Here is a 21,522-nt window from a genome sequence, read left to right on the forward strand (position 1 = left end):
TAGAAATATTAACAGTATTTAATGTATCGAACGAATCAAATACCGGCAAGTTCGTTACGACATGATTTATTTATTATTTTAAGCATTTCCTTATCTAATGTGCCCCTTATATATATATATATATATATATATATATATATATATATATATATATATATATATATATATATATATATATATATATATATATATATATATATATATTTATGTTAGGACCTCCTAATTATTTTTTGGAGTTACCAAATACTTTTGGAATTCCACTTTTTTAATTAGGAGTTACTAAATTGGTAATCATAAAGATTTAATTAACTTTGGAAATAAGAGAATCAAGAGAGCGAGTGTTGCCAAATATCGGTAATTTCGGACACTCTATTTACTTATTTGCGTTACCGTTTTCATGAAATTATATAAGCAAAAAAACCCCTTTGGGTCGTGTTAGATAAATTAACAGGGTTTGATGTATCGAACGAAACAAATACCGGCAAGTTCGTCACGACATTGTTTATTTATTATTTTAAGCATTTCCTTATCTAATGCGTCCCTTTAATTATAAATAAATCTATATATATTTATGTTAGGACCTCCTATTTATTATTTGGAGTTACCAAATACTTTTGGAATTCCAGTTTATTAATTAGGAGTTATTGAATTGGGAATCATAAAGACTTAATTAACTTTGGAAGTAAGAGAATCAAGAGAGCGATTGTTGCCAAATATCGGTAATTTCGGACACTCTATTTACTTATTTGCGTTACCGTTTTCATGAAATTTTATAAGCAAACAAACCCCTTTGGGTCGTGTTTGATAAATTAACAGGGTTTAATGTATTGAACGAATCAAATACCGGCAAGTTCGTCACGGCATTGCTTAGTTATTATTTTAAGCATTTCTTATCTAGTGTGACCCTTTGATCATAATAAATCTACATATATATGATAGGACCTCCTAATTATTTTTTGGAGTTACCAAATGCTTTGGTATTTCCAGTTTATTAATTAGGAGTTACTGAATTGGGAATAATAAAGATCTAAATAACTTTGGAAATAAAATAATCAAGAGAGTGAGTGTTGCAAAATATTGGTAATTTCAGACACTCTGTTTACTTATTTGCATTAACGAATACCGGCATGTTCGTCACGGCATTGCTTAGTTATTATTTTAAGCATTTCTTATCTAGTGTGACCCTTTGATCATAAATAAATCTACATATATATGATAGGACCTCCTAATTATTTTTTGGAGTTACCAAATACTTTGGTATTTCCGGTTTATTAATTAGGAGTTACTGAATTGGGAATAATAAAGATCTAAATAACTTTGGAAATAAAATAATCAAGAGAGTGAGTGTTGCAAAATATTGGTAATTTCAGACACTCTGTTTACTTATTTGCATTAACGTTTACAAGAAATTGAATAACCAAACCCCTTTGGGTCGTGTTAGATAATTAACACGGTTTAATCTATCGAACGAATCAAATACCGGTAAGTTCGTCACTGCATTGCTTAGTTATTAACAAATAATATCTGAATTGTTACCGAAATTATATAAGCTTACCCCTTTGGGTCGTGTTAGATAATTAACAGGGTTTAATCTATCGAACGAATCAAATACCGGCAAGTTCGTCACGACATTGCTTATTTATTAACAAATAAAATCTGAATTGTTTCCGAAATTGTTAACAAATAAAATCTGAATTGTTACCGAAATTTTTAAAAAATTACCGAAATAAAAAATATTAAATTTTATTCGATTACTAAAATTTTTTAGATTTTGATATTGTATATCTGAATTATATTAGTTAATAATTGTTACCGAAATTGTTTACAAATAAAAACTGATTTGTTACCGAAATTTTTTAAAAAAATACCGAAATAAAAAAAAAATCAGATTTTATTTGGTTACCGAAATAAAAATTGATTTTAAATTTTTTTAAGGGATAAAATAGATTCTTATATTATAGAATAATATTTATATTTTTGGATATTCATTAATTTATTTAGTATGTTAATTTTCCTAAATTGATGCCTTAGATTTCGTTAATAATTGTTACCGAAATTCTAAAAAAAAAAATCAGATTTTATTTGATTGTTACCGAAATGTTTTTTAAAAACAATCTTATCTTATATTATTTAATTCTATATATTGTTACCTAATTTTTTTTTAAAAAAATCTTATCTTGTATTAAAAACAAATCTTATCTTATATTGTTACCGAAATTTTTTAAAAAGAATCTTATCTTATGTTAAAAAAAAAATTATCTTATATGTTACCGAGATTTTATTTGATTAAAATATAGGTAATTTCAATCTAATCAAATCCTGTTAAATAGATTGTCCGATATTACCCTGTTAACAAAATCAGATTTTATTTGATTGTTACCGAAATTTTTTAAAAAAATCTTATCTTATATTATTTGATTCTAAATATTGTTACCTAAATTTTTTTTTTAAAAATCTTATCTTGTATTAAAAACAAATCTTATCTAATATTGTTACCGAAATTTTTTAAAAAGAATCTTATCTTATCTTACAAAAAAACTTATCTTATATGTTACCGAAATTTTATTTGATTGTTACAGAAATTTATTTGATTGTTACCGATAATTTTTTCAAAAAAATAAGATTTTATTTTATTACCGAAATAAAAATATATATTCTCTAATTTATTTAGTCTCCTATTTAGTCTCCTAATTTTCCTAAATTGATGCCTTAGATTACTTTATTGATACTAAATCATTTACAAGATATCTTTTATCTGATTTATACTAAATCAATTACGTTATTGATTTTTTTTTTCTGGGTATTCTATAATTGGTACTAGCTGGTACTAGCTGACGACCTTTACCGTTATTGGTACTAGCTAAGTCTTTTCGTTTATTAGATTAGGTTAGATTAGAAATAATAAGTTCATATAAACCCTAAACCGAATTAATTAAATAATAATTTTTTTTTACTTTTATAATTAAGTAAATAATAATCTTATTTAATAATTAATTAAATAATAATCTTATTTAATAATTAATTAAATAATAATCTTATTTAATAATTAATTAAATAATAATCTTATTTAATAATAAATTAAATAATAATCTTATTTAATTATAAGTAAATAACAGTTCAGTTTTTTAAAATATTATTTTTATTTATCCGATATTATCTAATTTTGACATATATTAAAAAAATATCAAATTTAATTCAATAAGTTTTACCGATTTTTTTTAAATCAGATTTTATTTGTTACGGATATTGATGATGGTATACCGTATATCTGATTTGCTCCATCGGATATTTTTCCCTTATTTAATGGAGAATAATATTTATTTATTTAGATATTCTCTAAGATTTATTCTCCTATTTAGTCTCCTAAGTTTCCTAAATAGATACTAAATCATTGACAAGATAACGTTTATCTGATATATTTATATATTGAGACTAAATCAATTTGAATAATATTATAATTTTTTAATTTTTTTTACCAAAAACTAATTCTGTACTTAAATTAGACCGAAATGTTTTTAAAAAAAAATTCTAATTTAATTTAATCCTATCTTCTGAAAATTTTACCGATATGAAAAATTGCAAATTTAATTTGATCGATATTCTGTAATATGGACCGAAATTTTTAAAAACAAATTAAATTAAATTTAATCCTATATTCTGTAACTTTTAAGGAAATAATAAAAAATCACATTTAATATAATCCTATATTTGGTAACTGTTACCGAAAAAATAATTAAAAAAATGGAAAAAATATATTACGGACGTGTTGGATAACCTATTTACTTTCTTGCGTTACCCTTTACATGACATAAGCAATCTCGTCCAGTTTATTCATTAGGACTTAATAAATATGGAATAATAAAGATTTAAATAACTTTGGAAGTAATAGAACCAAGAGATTGATTGTTGCAAAAGATCGGTAATGTCGGACACTCTATTTACTTACTTGATTTACCGATTTCATGAAATTAAATAAGCAAACCCCTTTGGGTCGCGTAAGATAATTTAACAGGGTTTAATGTATCGAATGGATCAAATATCGGCCGGTTCGTCATGGCATTGCTTATTTATTATTCTAAGCATTTCCTTATCTAATGCGACCCTTAATTTAATTATATATATATATATAGGAAGGCTCATGTGAGAACACAATTTTATGTGAGAATAAATCTTGGCCTTTGGATCGTTTCTAATCTAACAGTTGAAAATCAAGGGATTACTAATGGCATTTTTGTAAATTTGTTCAAATATACCAAGCTCATCTCATCACTTTTCACGCTTATTTTCTTTCTCTCTCTAACCTATGTTTTCTCTCCCTGTTTTCTCTCCTCTCTCTCTCTCTTCTTTTGCGCCATTACTGGACCTTAATCAAGGTCGAATTCATCTTCAAATTTGCTTTAGAATTCAAATTTATTCTCGAATGCAATCATATGATTGTTTTTTAAAGGTACTTGTATCAATATTTGTTCATTTTTTGCAATTCTGGTTTGTGTATTTTTCTTGATAATTTTTCGATTTCTGACCTAGTTTTGATTATCGTTTTCAATTTCATTATTATCGAATTGTAATTATCTAATTGTTGATTATCGAATTGCTTATTATTGATTTCCTGAATTTCGTGAGCTATTTTTGATTACCGAATTGTTTACTTCGTAACTGATTTGTTTTGTTTTTGATATTCTGATTTGTTTTTTATTTGGGTTTGTTTTAGTTTTAGATTTATTATTATCGAATTGTTCTTGTCAATTAATTATTTTAATTTATGTGTTTAAATTCGTATTCAATCGTGTGTGTGTTTCATGCTTTTTTATTTACAGATCAGTACTCTTTCTGTTTGAGCAATGGAATCGGAAGTTCATCATAGTTCGTCCTCATCATTGACGGAATCAAGCAAGTTTTCTTATTCATGTGTCTGATGTTTAATGTTCTGAATAATCGTTTTAAATGTTCTGCATTTGAAACCAAATGTTCTATGTACACATTATACATGTTCTGAATTGTTTTATTGTTATTGTTTTCTTGATTCTGTTATGAATAATGAACAATATGCAAGTTGTATATTGTTTTTGATGTTCTAAATTGCTGCATTACATCTTCTGCATATCGGTTTAAATCTTCTAAGTAATAGTCTTTTTTTTTAATAGTTTCTTCTAGTGTTCTGTATAGTTGTTTTTATTTCCTGTGACATTGTTTCTGCTGTTCTGAATTATTGCTTTACATGTTCTGCATTTTTAAGCCAATGTTCTATGTAAACAGTATACATGTTCTGAATTGTTTTTTGTTGTTCTTTTCTAGTTTCTGTTGTGAATAACGAACAATATGCAAGTTGTTCTAATTCAAATGTGCTTGTTACTCCTGAAGTAATTCCTATATTATGTCCTGGAGGAACTAGAGAATGAATTTCATGTTGCTCTGACGAATCATCATGAATCAGGTGAAATTTCTTACTACTTATGTAAGGGTTTCATTTTCTAAATAGTAATTGCATATGTTCTTAATTATAATTGTATATGTTCTAAATTATAATAGCATATGTTCTGAATATAACATGTGTTCTAAACTATAATCTTACATGACTCTAAGTGTCTTCTTCCAGAATCTAGTTTTAGGGACATCCAGGGTATGTTTACTTTATTCCCTGTTGCTTATACTTGAACGACTCAACAAATTTTGAAGAACTTTTAGTTCTCAAATTTTAAGCTGTAAAATCCTCCTATTTCTATTTTGATTTGTTGTCAGTGGGTAGTAGCAATGATGAATATAATTGATCAGCATATTGGTCTGAGAATCCAGTGCCTCTCGAACCCCTGTTTATTCCATTTAATCAATATCCAACTGTTATGTTCAAGCACCAGGTCCCTCTTTCTGTCTTCCATAGGTTGATAATGTCAGGTAGATATATGATTTATTTTGTTGAAAATATGTATTGCAACCTGTACTTCAGCAGAATTCTTCGTCAAATATGGAACAAATAAATTTTCCATGATTTTTTGTTGACGACGTCATGTTCAGAATCATCATTTCTTATATTCTAACTAGTGATACATGTGTTCTAAAATAGCGTTGTTTGGAAAATTAAGTTTCCGCTTATCAATATTTTTTAGGGGATCCAAAATAAGTAATTTGCTAACTCCAAATGAATCACAAAATATTTGGCTCATGGCAAGTGTCCTCTGCGGAAGATAAAATAAAAAAACGGATGTCATATACTTGACAGAAAGAGAGGGCAGGGGGGACTCTTTCTGCTGAAAGTATGTCGGACTCTAATATACTCTTGGTTTTTTTTACTTGAAGAAACATGAGAGCTTATTCTGTAATTTTGTCATCTATTTAAGAATTCACGTGATTTGTATAATGTATTACTAAACTACATTATTAGAGTCATATATGACTAATACACATCTGTTGGATAAGTAAGGTCTAGCTACTTTGTTGCATTTACGCATTGAATGTTGTATCAGGTATAATTGGATATAGAAACATAGTAATGTGTGTTTTAGAAATAGCAGTTGCCACCTGAGATAATGGAATATGGAAGTAGGAAAATTCAAGGTCATTTGTCTGCTAAATATAATCAGTGAATTTGATCTCAGTGTGAAATAATTGCATAAATAGTAGGAAAACTCGAGGTCATTTGTGTTATAATGAGAATGCATAGGTAAATATCTTTATATTGGGCGCATGTTCTAATTATAGTTGTGTATGTTCTAATTATTATTGCATATGTTCTTTTATTATACTATAACGCAAGTTGTTGCATTTTTCTATTTTCTATAGTAGTACTACATGCATTGTTTTCTTGACTATTTTTTTAAAGCCTATTAGCTCAAATGGTAGAGCAATGTGCCATTGCACATGGATGTAGGTTCAAATCCTACATAGGTTGTATTTCTAGGGATAGGTCCTACTAGAGAATTACCCTCCAGCACAAGTTGAACTAAGTGTCTTAAACACCCACCCACGACTCGAGAATTCCAATCGTGTCCTTGATGATTTTAGCTTTAAAGCTTAGTAGTGCAACTCTATCAGCTCTATCAACTTAACTCAACTTGTAGATATTTTTTCGTTGTTTGGCCTAGGGCCTCATATGTTGGTAAATAAGGCTCACAATAAAGCAAAGTTCCAACTACACCTATGAGTAGAGCTAGAAGAAAGGACACCCCTGTAGAGGAAAAGTCTAATGATTCCTCTGTCATCACCTCTTTAAAATATATCAACACCAATTCATGATAATTTAATTTGTTGTCAAATGCTATGAATAAAGGTCCTGAGCGGTTACCTATTTTCTTATCAGACTCCGCCATTGAGGAATTATGTTGGTCATACATCTTGTCCATCTCAGTCATGCTTCCCTGCTCCCTGGCTAGTTTTCTCTACGTACAAACTGCTGCCTTCAGTTCAAGTGTTAGATTTAATGTTCTAAAAACTAAGGCTAATGTTCTGATAATTTATACATATGATATAAAGAAAGTATAACAGATTCAAAAGTAAATATAAGTGATTCAAAAGTAAAGAATCATCAAATAGGAGAATTAATTAATATCATAAATGGAATGCAAAGAGTTGCCTATGTAGGATTCGAACCTACATCATTGTGCAATCGCACAAAGCTCTACCAATTGAGCTAATAGGCATTGTCCCAAAACATCAATCATTGACGACCATTACTTGCAACAACACCACACGTACACTAACTTCTAGAAGCAACCAAATAGAGCAGAACCGGTGCCCACCCCAGACTAGCCTGCAACAACCCTCCCACAAAAGAAATAGCTTGCACCAGCAGTTATGAAACCACTTAAGACCAACACCAATATATGCAACAACTATACTAGCCCATGATGTTGCACATGAAAACAAAACATAGCTAGCCTGACCCAAATTGTCATCAAAAAAGGCAAAAAATCAGACACAAAACACATTCAGAAACATATTAGATACATGAAGAGAACATTGGAACATAACTTTCTAGTTTCAGAACATCTTGTTATGAGATTTAGAACATAAATATCCCCAGTCCAGTCACTCTAGCCCAAACCTTCCCTGCTGTAGTAAATTGTAAGTGTAGTCAAATAACATCTAATTTCTACCAATAATTTTTATGTTCTATACATTAAACAATTTAAACAGTGAGCTTTCATGCATGTTCTACATTCTTAACCTTTTTTCTCTAAAGTATTGAAAGCATAAAATATTACCCAATATTTCTGATGATGTCCTTCATAAGTGATGGCGGGACAATTTGCTCCGTTGTATTGGCGCGTTTATTCTCATGTTCTCTGTTTAAAAATGCAGAACATATAACTCTTACTTTCAGAACATCATAAAATATTGAAAATTACCATCACTATGCCTAATTTTTGATGTTTTAAAAAGTAACTTTTGTGTTCTAAATATTAAACAAATTTGTTCTTAACAATGAACCTTTATGTTCTAAATGTCGAACCTTCACGTTCTAAAGAATTGAGATTATAAAATCTTACCAACATTTTTCAAGGATATCCTTCGGATTGCTTCTTCGACAATTGTACTATCAGTGCGGTCGATTTAGCTTTGATTTTTTGGCATGTTTAATCTCATTTACGTTCTTTGAATTTTCTCTATTTAAAAATTCAGAACATATAACTCTAAGTTTTAGATCTTCATGATTTATTTCATAAACTCAGTAAAATAGGAAATAAATTAATTTGAAAAGTAGAAAAATCAGAAAAATCAGAAAAAGTAACCTAAAAATTCAAAAGTTCAAAAACTAACCACAAATAAAGTAAAATAAACAAGCACACTGTTTTATATACGACTGCACAAGCACACTCTGTTTCGAAGTCACACAAAGTAAAGGTGAATTGAAATTTCAAGCCCCGAACTTAGTGCATGATTGAATCTTATTCGGGTTTTATAGGGGTTAAGTTTACACTTTTAGACCCATGTTGTCTTATAGATATTGAGAAAAGAGTGACGTCAAAGAGAGAGGGTGCTCCCAAACTTCTCGTAAAATATATTCTCGTTATAAAAAGAAAAACTAGCACATCTCAACTCTCAAACTGATTAATGGTTAAACCTGTAATGTTTTACGCCAATAGTACAGAGTTCTACTAACTTATGTGACATTTCTAACAGATGATTTTGGTGAAGTTCCCAGTTTAGAACTTAAGCGAGGATGATTTAGAACATAATCAAGGGTGATTTAGAACTTAATCAAGGGTGATTTAGAACATAAGAAAGGGTGATTAATTACTAGATTGAAATTCTCATGATCAACAAACCAAAATTCAGATAACTTAAAACATAAATTTCAATTTCCCTAAAATCAAGAGCATGAGTTTACCAATTAGTAGAAGCTATAAATTTCTTATAACTTCAAATATCGAACTATTTGAGTATATTAATGATAAAGTAATGCTTGCGTCTTTTTGAAAGCATTAGTCTTTCATTAGGTTTCAGCTTATCACAGATCATAATATCATGCCACTGTATTCTTAAGTTCCCAAATTAATCTAAAATTCAATTAAAAAACAAAGAAATCCTTGAATTCCTAACTAAAAGCACAAAAAGGTTAAAAAAGCATTGAATCCTCTCCAAATAAAGCTAACTACTTATACTAACAAAAAATTATAGCAGAGATGACACAAATTGAAAAATAGACTCAAATTTTGAAATCGTACGTTACCTTGAACAAGCTATATGTTCTAACAAGATAAGCTATATGTTTTAACAATTGAATTTATATGTTCCAACAAGTGAAGCTATATGTTCTGTACATTATTCTATATGTTCTAATCAGTTAAGCTAAATGTTCTAATCAGTTGAGCTACATGTTCTAATCAGTAGCTACATGTTCTAATCTGTTGAGCTATATGTTCTAATCAGTTGAGCTATATGTTCTAAACATTATTCCTATATGTTCTAATTAGTTAAGCTACATGTTCTAATCAGTTGAGCTATATGTTCTAATCAGTTAAGCTACATGTTCTAATCAGTTAAGCTACATGTTTTGTACATTAATCCTATATGTTCTAATCAGTTAAGCTACATGTTTTGTACATTAATCCTATATGTTCTAATCAGTTAAGCTACATGTTCTAATAAGTTGAGCTACATGTTCTAATTAGTTGAGCTATATGAAATCACATTTCCAAAATGACAAGTTGGAGAAAAATAAACCTCGAAGAGATTCGAGACGAACAATAAATCGAGAACTCTTTGGAAGAAGTTCAAGATGAAGAATCTCCAAGGTCTTTGGAAGAGCTAGTGGGAGTAGTTCCTCAAGACGTTGTTTCCCCTTGTAGATCACACAGAACTAAGGTTCATGAAGATAGATGAATTGGAGTCCTCTTGACTGAAATCTTAGAAGTTCTCATATTGCATAATGAAGAACCTATTTTCTACAAGAAATATATGACTAGTCCAAGCTCCACAAAATGGTTAGAGCCATGAAATCTGAAATAAACTCCATGTTTGAAAATCAAGTCTGGGATTTGGTTGATTTGTCGAGTGGGTTTACACCTATTAGAAGAAAATGGGTCTTCAAGTTGAAGAAAGACAAAGATAAAATATATATGTATACAAAGCTAGATTGGTAGAAAAAGGCTCCAGACAAGTTCACAGCGTTGACTATGGTGAAACCTTTTTTCCAGTTGCAATGCTTAAGTCTGTTCGTATAATCTTTGCAATTACTGCGTAAACATGACTATGAAATATGGAAAATGGATGTCAAAACTTCCTTCTTAAATGGTATTCTTGAAGAGACTGTGCTTATGAGACAGCCATGGGGTTTTATTGATCCAAAGAATGCAAGAAAGGTATGCAAGCTCAAGAAATCTATTTATGGATTAAAGCAAGCATCCATGAGTTGGAATATACGATTTTTTAAAGTACAGTGCATTGGATTCATCAAGACTCTTGGCGAGTCTTGTATAAACAAGAAGTTCAGTGGGAGTAAGATTGCATTGCGAGTCTTGTATGTTTATGACATGCTACTAACTGGAAATGACATTCCTATGTTGGAGTCTGTAAAGGCTTGGCTTGGAATGTGTTTTCCAATGAAGGGCTTAGGATAGGCACAATACATCTTGGGCATCAAGATCTATAGGGATAGATCTTAGAGGATGATTAGACTAAGCCTAAGCACTTACATTGACAACGTGCTAGCTCGGTTGAATATGATGGAAGCCTAGAGAGGCCATCTACCCATGACACAAGGTATATATCTAAGAAAGACTCAGTGTCCTAAGACATCCGATGAGAGTCGAAAGATGAGTACGATTCCATATGCTTCGGCAATTGGCTCTATCATGCATTCCATGATTTGTACAAGTTGGACGTTCTCAGTGCAACAAGCAGATACCCGTCATACCCAGGAGAGGTGCATTGGAATGCTGCAAAAAATATCTTAAACTACCTGAAAAGGAAAAAGGGTCAATTCCAAGTTTGTGGTGGAACTGAGATGTTGATTGTTAAGGGCATACGGGCGCCTGTTTTTAAACCGACAAAGATGATTTCAGATTGCATTCTGGTTTTGTGTTCTGCCTCAATGGCGGAGCAGTAAGCTAGAAAAGTGCTAACCAAATAACTATAGTAGATTCTACAACTAAAGCAGAATACATTGTTGCCTCATAAGCAGCAATGAAGTTCATCGAATAACTTTAGGTTGTCCCCTCCATAAAGGAACTAGTGGCTTTGTATTGTGACACTAGTGGAGCCATTGCCAAGGATAAGGAGCCTAGGAGCCACCAGAAACTCAAACACAATTGCGGCAATTTCATATACTTCGAGAAAGTTAATCTAGATTTGCAAGGTTGGAATGGACGACAACGTCGCAGATCCATTGACTAACACTAAATGAAAATTTACATTTAGAAGCAACACCTTGAGGCGGTTAATTATTTTTGGCCTCTAAAAGTGCCTTTTAGCCTTTATTAATTATGGTAGCCTCTAAAATTATTTTTAGTGTCGGGGAAATTTAGGCTGCCCCTAAAAGTACCTTTTAGCATGAATAAAATAATGTTTGCCTCTATAACATTTTTTTAGCATCAACAAAATTCAAGTTCCCCCTAAAAAGTACCTTTTACCATTAATGAAAAAATAGTTGCCTCTAAAACTTATTTTTAGCGTCAATGAAATTTAAGTTGCCCCTAAAAAGTAATCTTTAGCATTAATGAATTAATAGTTGCCTCTAAAACTTTTTCTTAGCCTTAGTGAAATTATGTTTCTCTAAAAGTACCTTTTAGCATTAATGAAGTAATGGTTGCCTCTAAAACCTATTTTTAGCACCTGAAATAGCGGTTGCCTCAAAAACATTTCTTTTTAGTATCAATGAAATTTAGGTTGCCCCTGAAAACTACATTTTGGCATTAATGAAATAATGATTGCATCTAAAACTTTTTTTAGCATCAGTGAAATTTAAGTTGCCATAAACAACAACCCTACCTTCTCCTGTCACAAAAATATACCGATTAAAGGATTGACTTTAACAATACAATTGATATTGAATTTACATTAAGGATTGACATAATATAACATTCGATTTTCATCTCTTTCTTCCTCGTTTAGCCACAACATAAACAACCCACTTCAAGAAAGGATACCTTGTAAACAAGTACATCGTTGTGCGCAGTATGTACTACGTGATGCAGCCCAAAAAACCATACAAATAAAAAGTTATAATTTTTGCACCACATACAAAGGCATGTCCAACAATATAAAATCTTTAAGAAAATAGGATGATGATAAAGGTCGCAAGTTGTGACAATATTTAGTTGTCGCAATCTTACGTGTCGGAATTTAATTGGTACATATAAGCGCCACGTAGATATGCGTCATCAGAATATTTTTACTATCAATGCAATATTTTTACTATGAAAATATGTAATTAAGGTATTCGATCTAAAGAAGGAAAAAAATTGGAATATTAGGATTTTCCTACCTTTGTTTGAAATATGTATAATATGTTATATAAGTTAAATATTTTAGTTTCCAATTTAAATCATGACACATAAGCATGCCATGTCATCATTGTGACACGGCTTAAAGGTCGCATGTTGCGACCTTTATCATTTTCGAAGAAAATATACCCCCTAATTGATGAAATATCAACTAACAAAACCTTAATTGAAAGACATAATAATAATATATGGTCGTGAAACAGATTAGCAAAAGGAGATCATCAAATTTAAGTACATGGATGAGCCAGCCAAAGTTCAAGAATCGTGATTAAATGGTAAAATTCAATATCTAAAGATACAACATTCGGAGACTTCTTTATGTATTCTCAATTAGAAATAACGCAAGGGGAAATCTAATACATAGAAATAATAAGAAAACAAGATTGGGCTATCTAAAGTTCAAACAACTACTCTTATCTCTCTTTCTTCCCTAACGTGTTATAGTTTAATGTTTCACGATATATATCCAAAATTTCTAAACAACGAAAATGAAACATCTTGATGAAAATTGCTTTTGGGGAGGGCTCTCCAGCTGATATCTTGTGGATAAAACCCTTCAGGCCACTATCTCGTGCTTCTTAAAGGTCATCCCCCTTGGCTGTAATTCCAAGAACCCTGCCCAGCAAAAATCAAGTTGCCTTCAAAATCTAAAGCGGTTCCTGCATGTAATACTCTTCTTCTGTTGCTTCTACATTACATATCACAGTTCCCTTTTTATAGCTTCCGAGATATCCCTTGCTAGCCATGATTACTACCATAGCAGAACTAGGAGACCATTTTAGTGATACTCTAGTTAGATCACCTCTACAAGCAGCAAAAAGAACTTGTGCCAAATCCGACTCCAAACACATCATCAAAAGTTGTGTGAATAAGTGGTCACAGATTTAATAACAGGTGATCACTCGTCATTTTATAAGACCATCAATCTTGTTGTTCGTATAAATATATAATAGTGTGAAAGCTACTTGGAACCATTCTTAAATTTTACAAACTTTATCTTTCCAAATAGCAAAGAACAACCACATCTTTTAGATAAGATGTATACAATTTTCAGTCCTTATATGCAAATATTTATAGTACTCTACAATCAACAAACGAGTAGCTTAACAACAACTAACTGTCTACTCACCTGGCATTCTGGTATCCAAACTGGACATTGTACTTAATAAGCATAGGAAGTTCAAATTTCTTTCAATCATAAGCCCGACATACACGACCCAAAAAATTTGTAACCTTATTCTCCCATCCCTTTCACAGTGGGAATAGCTATAGAACTCTTCACCAAAGATTGAAGTTCTTTTGTCAACACATGTGCAGGCGAATATACACCAATTCCACATGTGTTTGGCCCTGTGTCGCCATCTCCGGCACTTTAATGTCTGATACTGTAGCAAGCCATCCAAAGAACATGAATATGAAAATTACATAGGCAAGCACCTGCAAAATAAAATGTAAATAATATGTTTAAGCCTGAAAGTACTAACATAATAGTGTATAGTTTGGTGGTGAGAGTGAGGTCTGACTGTCAAAAAGACTGAACACCTAACCAATAAAAGGTTCAACTTAAGCTTAATGATAGAACAAGATATAATCATAGTTTATCCTAAAGAATAACAACGAATTGCAAGATAATATAAAAGGGAAAAGTGGAACTATATAATGAATCTTAAACCTCTCAACATAATCACCAATCTGTTTAAATTGTCAAATATTTCAACACTCCAAATTTAACCAAAATTGCGAGTGACTCAGTTTATAAAATATCATTTTTGATTGATCCTGGAACTGGGTTTTTTTACAATAGAGAGTGATCTTAATGCGTTCATTTTGTTGTGGATAAAAAACGAGCAATATTGGACTAGTGGCCTATGGATTCCTGCTAGTTCTCTAGTTTGTGTAAACATTATACATGTTCGATACTGCACAAAACTCACCTTATTTGGTAAAAATATGTTTTTCTTTTATCTGATACGAGTTTAAAAACTCGTTGTATAATTAAGGATAGTTGATTAACAAGCTAGACCTTTAGCTCGTTGATCGTGATTGCAAGACAAGACCTATTGACTCACAATCAACTCTTTGAGTAGGAAACACGTCCAAAAACAAAGAAAAGGCAGAATTATAATCAATAATTCAAAGTAAACTGAAAACAAGTGTTTATTCTTCAAATTGGTTGTTTATTCCATTCAGCAAGCTGGCTATAAATAGCCTAAAATAGCAGCCAAAGAACGGCAGTTACAAAGCTTTAAACAGCCATTTAAAAGCCATTTAAGGGCCTTTAAATTCGGTGATTACAAAGCAATGAGAGCCTCCCTAATGCAGTCACTAATTTGCAGTTACAAAGGGCTTAAAACCCTCCTTACAATCAGCAACCTTTAAAGTTATTGAAATGACTGAATTTAAATGGGATTAAAACAATTGTCCCCTTATTAAACTGAATTAAACAAAAGAAAATAACAATCAGATTTTAACCAACGAACCACCTTGATTAAATGAACCATCTTGATTAAGTGCAACGTACCACCTTGATTAAACAGACCATCAAACGAACTCATTCAATCCAAGTCACCATGCACACAAAATGAGACATTGAACCTAAATCAGCTTTGGTTCCAATTATTAGCATAAGACCGTCACCTTGACCATCAACTTTGATACGAGTTTAAAAACTCGTTGTATAAACAAGGATAGTTGATTAACAAGCCAGACGTTTAACTCGTTGATCGTGAATGCAAGACAAGACCTATTGACTCACAATCAGTTCTTTGAATAGGAAACGCGTCCAAAACAAAGAAAAAGGCTGAATTATAAACTATAATTCGAAATGTAACAAACAAGTGTTTTAATCATCCAGTTGGTTGTTTATTCCAATCAAGAAGCTGACTATAAATAGCCAAAAACCAACAGCTACAACAGCTTTAAACGGCTAATTAAGAGCCATTTAAGAGCCTTTAAAACTGGCAGTTACAGGCTCTAAAGCCTCCTAATTCAGTCACTAAATTGGAGGTTACAAAGGCTTAAAACTCTCCTTACAAACAACAATAATCAAAGCTAAGTAATGACTGAATTTAAATTGGGGATTTAAACAAATATCCCTTTATTAAACCGAATTTAACCAAAGCAATTAAAAATAATAAGTGCGTACAATCTGTTTAAACAAGCGGACCAATGTGATTAAACGGACCAGTTTGATTAACGTACCACCTTGATAATAAGGACCATACAACGAGCTCACTCAATCCAAGTCGCCATGCACACAAAATGAGCCATTGAACCCAAATCAGTTTTGGTTCCAATTGCTAGCATAAGACTATCACTTTCATCCATAACCGTATCATCCCCTCCCCCTTTAAAAGGAATTGACCTCAATTCAGCAAGGCCATCATCATCAAGATAAGGTGAAAGATCACCTACATTGAAAGTAGCATGGACACCATAGTCTCCCGGAAGCTCAATCTTGTAAGCATTATCATTCACACGTGCAACCACCTTGTAAGGACCTTCAGCCCTAGGCATAAGCTTGTTCTTGCGTTTGCTTGGAAAACGCTCTTTCCTTAAATGAACCCAAACCAAATCACCTTCTTCAAACAACCTCAGTTTGCGATTCTTATTTGATTTCTGTTTATAAGAGGCATTAATAGCTTCAATTCGCTCACGAACTTGTTGGTGCAGTTTCATCATAGACTTTAACTTAGCATCGGCATCCTTGTGAACCAACTCATCTTTTGGTAATGGAATTAAATCCAAGGGCAAGTATGGATTAATCCCATATACTACCTCAAATGGAGAATGACCAGTAGCATAAGTAGGAGACCGATTATAAGCAAATTCAGCGTGAGCAAGCTTGACATCTCAATCCTTTTGCGTTTTACTTACCAACCCTCTCAATAGCGTTCCCAAGGTTCGATTTGTCACCTCTGTTTGCCCATCAGTTTGAGGGTGATGTGAAGTGCTAAACAACAACTTGGTTCCCACCTTTCTCCACAATGTATTCCAAAAGTAACTCAAGAACTTGGAATCTCGATCAGAAACAATAGTCTTTGGAATTCCATGCAAACGAACAATCTCCTTATAATACAAATCAGCCACATTACAAGCATCATCCGTTTTGTGACAAGCAACGAAGTGAGCCATTTTTGAAAATCTATCCACCACGACCATAATAGCATCCTTACCTCTTTGAGTACGAGGCAAAGCCACTATAAAATCCATGGATACATCTTCCCAAGGGCGAACTGGAACCGGCAAAGGTGAGTATAAACCGGGTTTGAAAGAACTCTTGGCCATATGACAAGTCACACACTTATTCACAATGTTCGTTACATCACCTAACATTTTAGGCCAAAAGAAATGTTCTCTCAAGATTTCCAAGGTCTTGGCTATGCCAAAGTGACCAGCCAATCCTCCACCATGAGCCTCACGCACTAGTAACTCACGAATTGAATGCTTAGGAATACAAAGGCGATTACCTTTGAAAAGAAACCCATCTTGCAACATGTACTCCCCATAAGCACCAACTGCACATTTCTCGAATGTAACTCCAAAATCACCATCATCATGATAATAATCTTTTAAGGTCTCAAACCCCAACAAACGAACATCAAGTGTAGCAAGCAAAGTGTACCTTCGTGATAATGCATCAGCCACCACATTGCTTTTACCATCTTTGTATTTCGAAGAAAAATGAAAGTATTGCAAGAACTCAACCCATTTAGCATGTCTTGGGCTCAATTTTTGTTGCCCATTAATATACTTCAAAGATTCATGATCAGAATGCAAAACAAAGTGGCTAGAACGCAAATAATGACTCCAATGATCCAAAGCTCTAACAATGGCATAGAACTCTTTATCATAAGTGCAATAATTCAAACGAGCACCCCCTAACTTTTCCGAAAAATAAGCTATGGGACGCTTACCTTGGATCAAAACAGCACCAATCCCCACTCCACTAGCATCACACTCGACCTCAAAAGGTTGAGAGAAATCTGGCAGCGCCAAAATAGGAGCAGCACACAAACGCTCTTTAATCACATCAAACGCCTTTTGAGCATCCTCTCCCCATACAAAAGCACCTTTCTTCAAGCAACTAGTGATAGGCCTAGTAATAGTACTGAAATCACGAATGAAACGTCTATAAAATGAAGCAAGACCATGAAATGAACGCACCTCACTTATAGTTTTAGGATTAGGCCACGATTTGATAGCCTCGATCTTGGACTGATCCACGGACACTCCATCTTTCGAAACCACATAGCCCAAGAATACAACATTGTCAACAAGGAATGAACACTTCTCTAGCTTCCCATAGAGTCTTTGAGCTCTAAGTGTTTCAAAAACATCCCTCAAATGAATCAGATGCTCCTCTTCGTTCCTACTATACACCAAGATGTCATCAAGATATACCACAACAAATCTGCCCAAAAATGATTTAAGCACTTCGTTCATTAGCCTCATAAACGTACTAGGAGCATTAGTGAGACCAAATGGCATGACGGTCCACTCATACAAACCATGTTTTGTCTTGAAAGCCGTTTTCCACTCATCTCCTTCACGCATCCGAATCTGATGATAACCACTTCGCAAATCAATTTTTGAGAACAACTTCGAACCATGGAGCTCATCTAACATATCATCAAGTCTCGGAATTGGAAAACGATACTTGATGGTAATGTTATTCACAGCCCTACTATCAACACACATTCGCCATGTTCCATCTTTCTTAGGCACAAGCAACACCGGAACAGCACATGGACTCAAGCTTTCTCTAACATAGCCTCGATTCACAAGTTCATCAATTTGCTTTTGTAATTCCTTTGTTTCCTCCGGATTGCAACGATAGGCAGCCTTATTAGGCAAAGAAGTTCCTGGAATAAGATCAATTTGATGTTCAATACCACGAATAGGGGGCAAACCTGGTGGTAATTCATCCGGAAATACATCCTTGAACTCAAACAGCAATTCGGCAATGGGACTGCCTTCTTTCCAATTTTGGCCTTCAATTGGACTCTCCTTAGCCACGAGCAAATACACCAACTCTCCATGATCAAGAGCTTGCTCAATTTCTCGTTCACTAGCCAACATGGTGAGATTCGGCTTTTTCTTTTGTTTCACACTCATGGATCGAACCGCTTGAGATGACATAGGCTTTAGCACAATTTTCTTGGCTTTGTCTCTCAATTCATACTCATTGCTTCTCCCTTTATGAATCACGTCCCTATCAAACTGCCAAGGACGACCCAACAAAATATGACAAGCATCCATAGGAATAACATCACAAAGAACTTCATCCACATAGGAACCCATAGTCAAACCAACCCTTACTTGCTTCGACACTTTTACACTATTACCATCATCAAGCCAATGGAGTGCGTATGGCCTAGGATAGGCAGTAGTGATTAAGCCTAATTTTGACACCATTTCACTAGAAGCAGCATTGGTACAACTCCCCCCATCAACAATTACACTACACCACTTATCTTTCACTAGACATTTAGTATGAAACAACTGATCTCGTTGGTCTAGATCAGTAGGTGAAATTTGAGTTTGTAGCGCTCTAAGAACCAGATTTGTGTCATAAATTGGAGCCTCATACCCTTCCTCTTCCTCCTCATCACCACTCTCATCAAACACAAATACGTCCCCCAACCTCTTTTCCTCTTCAAACAACTCCTCACGACATTCAACAGCTTCTCTCAAGGTCACTACTCGTTTATTTGGACACGCATTTTGATAATGCCCAAACCCCTTGACACTTAAAACAACGCACCTTGGACAGACTTGTTTCTTTGGTTGGGTTAGATAGTTTAGGGGCAGCCGTAGAATTACTTGAACCTACGGTACTAGGTGATGTGTTTGGTTTCAAGCTAGGTTCGGATTTAGCCCAAGACTTGGCTTTACCATCCATACTAGACCCTTCCCCATATTTAGCCTTCCCTTGATTTTCCAGTTTTAAACAAAGTCCACAAAGAGTGTCAAAATCAGAATATGGATAAAGGTCTACGGTATTGGCAATATTATAATTTAGACCCCTTAAAAATCTGGACAGTTTTTGTTCCTCAATTTCCTCAATTTCTCCCATTAAGGACAACTTTTCAAACTCATCAATATATTCAGCCACACTCATTTTTCCTTGCCTCAATTCGGCAATTTTACGATAAGTTGTTATTCTATGAGTTGTTGGCACATACCTTTTACGTAGCTTACGTTTCAAAGACTCCCAAGAGGTAATTTTCTCCTTCCCTTCACGTATTCTCTTGGATTTCAGTCCCTCGAACCACAATGAAGCCCCTCGTCCTAGCTTCAATATGGCATATTTGCAACGCTTCTCATCATCAATGTCCTTGAAATCGAACATTCTCTCTATGTTGCGCTCCCACTCCAAATAGGCTTCCGGATCTGTTCCACCAACAAATTCAGGAAGTTCGGTGACTTTGAATTCATCCATAGCCCGTAGATCACACCTAGGAGGCCTACGATACCCCCCATCTCTAACGTTCTTCAAGGCTTCTTGGAGATGTTGTAGAAAGTCAGGATCATCAAAATCCATATTTCAGTTTGTAAGAATTACGAACAGCAGCTCTTTTTTTTTTTTTTTTTTTTTTTTTGGGCGGATCACACGAACAGCAGCTCTGATACCACTAATGATACGAGTTTAAAAACTCGTTGTATAAACAAGGGTAGTTGATTAACAAGCTAGACCTTTAACTCGTTGATCGTGAATGCAAGACAAGACCTATTGACTCACAATCAGTTCTTTGAATAGGAAACGCGTCCAAAACAAAGAAAAAGGCTGAATTATAAACTATAATTCGAAATGTAACAAACAAGTGTTTTAATCATCCAGTTGGTTGTTTATTCCAATCAAGAAGCTGACTATAAATAGCCAAAAACCAACAGCTACAAGAGCTTTAAACGGCTAATTAAGAGCCATTTAAGAGCCTTTAAAACTGGCAGTTACAAGCTCTAAAGCCTCCTAATTCAGTCACTAAATTGGAGGTTACAAAGGCTTAAAACTCTCCTTACAAACAGCAATAATCAAAGCTAAGTAATGACTGAATTTAAATTGGGGATTTAAACAAATATCCCTTTATTAAACCGACTTTAACCAAAGCAATTAAAAATAATAAGTGCGTACAATCTGTTTAAACAAGCTGACCAATGTGATTAAACGGACCAGTTTGATTAACGTACCACCTTGATAATAAGGACCATATAACGAGCTCACTCAATCCAAGTCGCCATGCACACAAAATGAGCCATTGAACCCAAATGAGTTTTGGTTCCAATTGCTAGCATAAGACTATCACTTTCATCCATAACCGTATCATCCTTGTATAAAAAAGGATAGTTGATTAACAAGCTAGACCTTTAACTCGTTGATCGTGAATGCAAGACAAGACCTATTGACTCACAATCAGTTCTTTGAATAGGAAACGCGTCCAAAACAAAGAAAAAGGCTGAATTATAAACTATAATTCGAAATGTAACAAACAAGTGTTTTAATCATCCAGTTGGTTGTTTATTCCAATCAAGAAGCTGACTATAAATAGCCAAAAACCAACAGCTACAAGAGCTTTAAACG

The 21,522-nt window shown here is 33.1% G+C and overlaps 1 protein-coding gene and 1 long non-coding RNA gene across 4 annotated transcripts in view; one reads left to right on the plus strand and one right to left on the minus strand.

Moving 5' to 3' along the window:
• Nucleotides 1–4,993, plus strand: part of LOC110775041 (serine/arginine-rich-splicing factor SR34-like) — a 31,081-nt gene extending 26,088 nt beyond the window's left edge. The window contains exon 5 of one of the 3 annotated variants that reach the window (XM_056826756.1): nt 4,818–4,993. In XM_056826756.1, the coding sequence (XP_056682734.1) occupies nt 4,818–4,881 (64 nt within the window). In that variant the 3' untranslated portion in view covers nt 4,882–4,993. The remainder of the gene's footprint in view (nt 1–4,817) is intronic. The other 2 variants (XM_056826754.1, XM_056826755.1) reach the window with 2 other exon arrangements.
• An 8,142-nt stretch (nt 4,994–13,135) lies between these two features.
• LOC130459248 (uncharacterized) lies at nt 13,136–14,794 on the minus strand. The gene is made up of 2 exons (XR_008918509.1): nt 14,071–14,794; nt 13,136–13,556 (listed from the first exon to the last, which is right to left on the minus strand). It is a non-coding gene; the product is annotated as an uncharacterized lncRNA (long non-coding RNA).
• Between the last annotated feature and the right edge of the window lie 6,728 nt (nt 14,795–21,522).

This window comes from Spinacia oleracea, chromosome 4 (genome assembly GCF_020520425.1).
Source record: "Spinacia oleracea cultivar Varoflay chromosome 4, BTI_SOV_V1, whole genome shotgun sequence".
Lineage (NCBI taxonomy): Eukaryota > Viridiplantae > Streptophyta > Magnoliopsida > Caryophyllales > Amaranthaceae > Spinacia > Spinacia oleracea.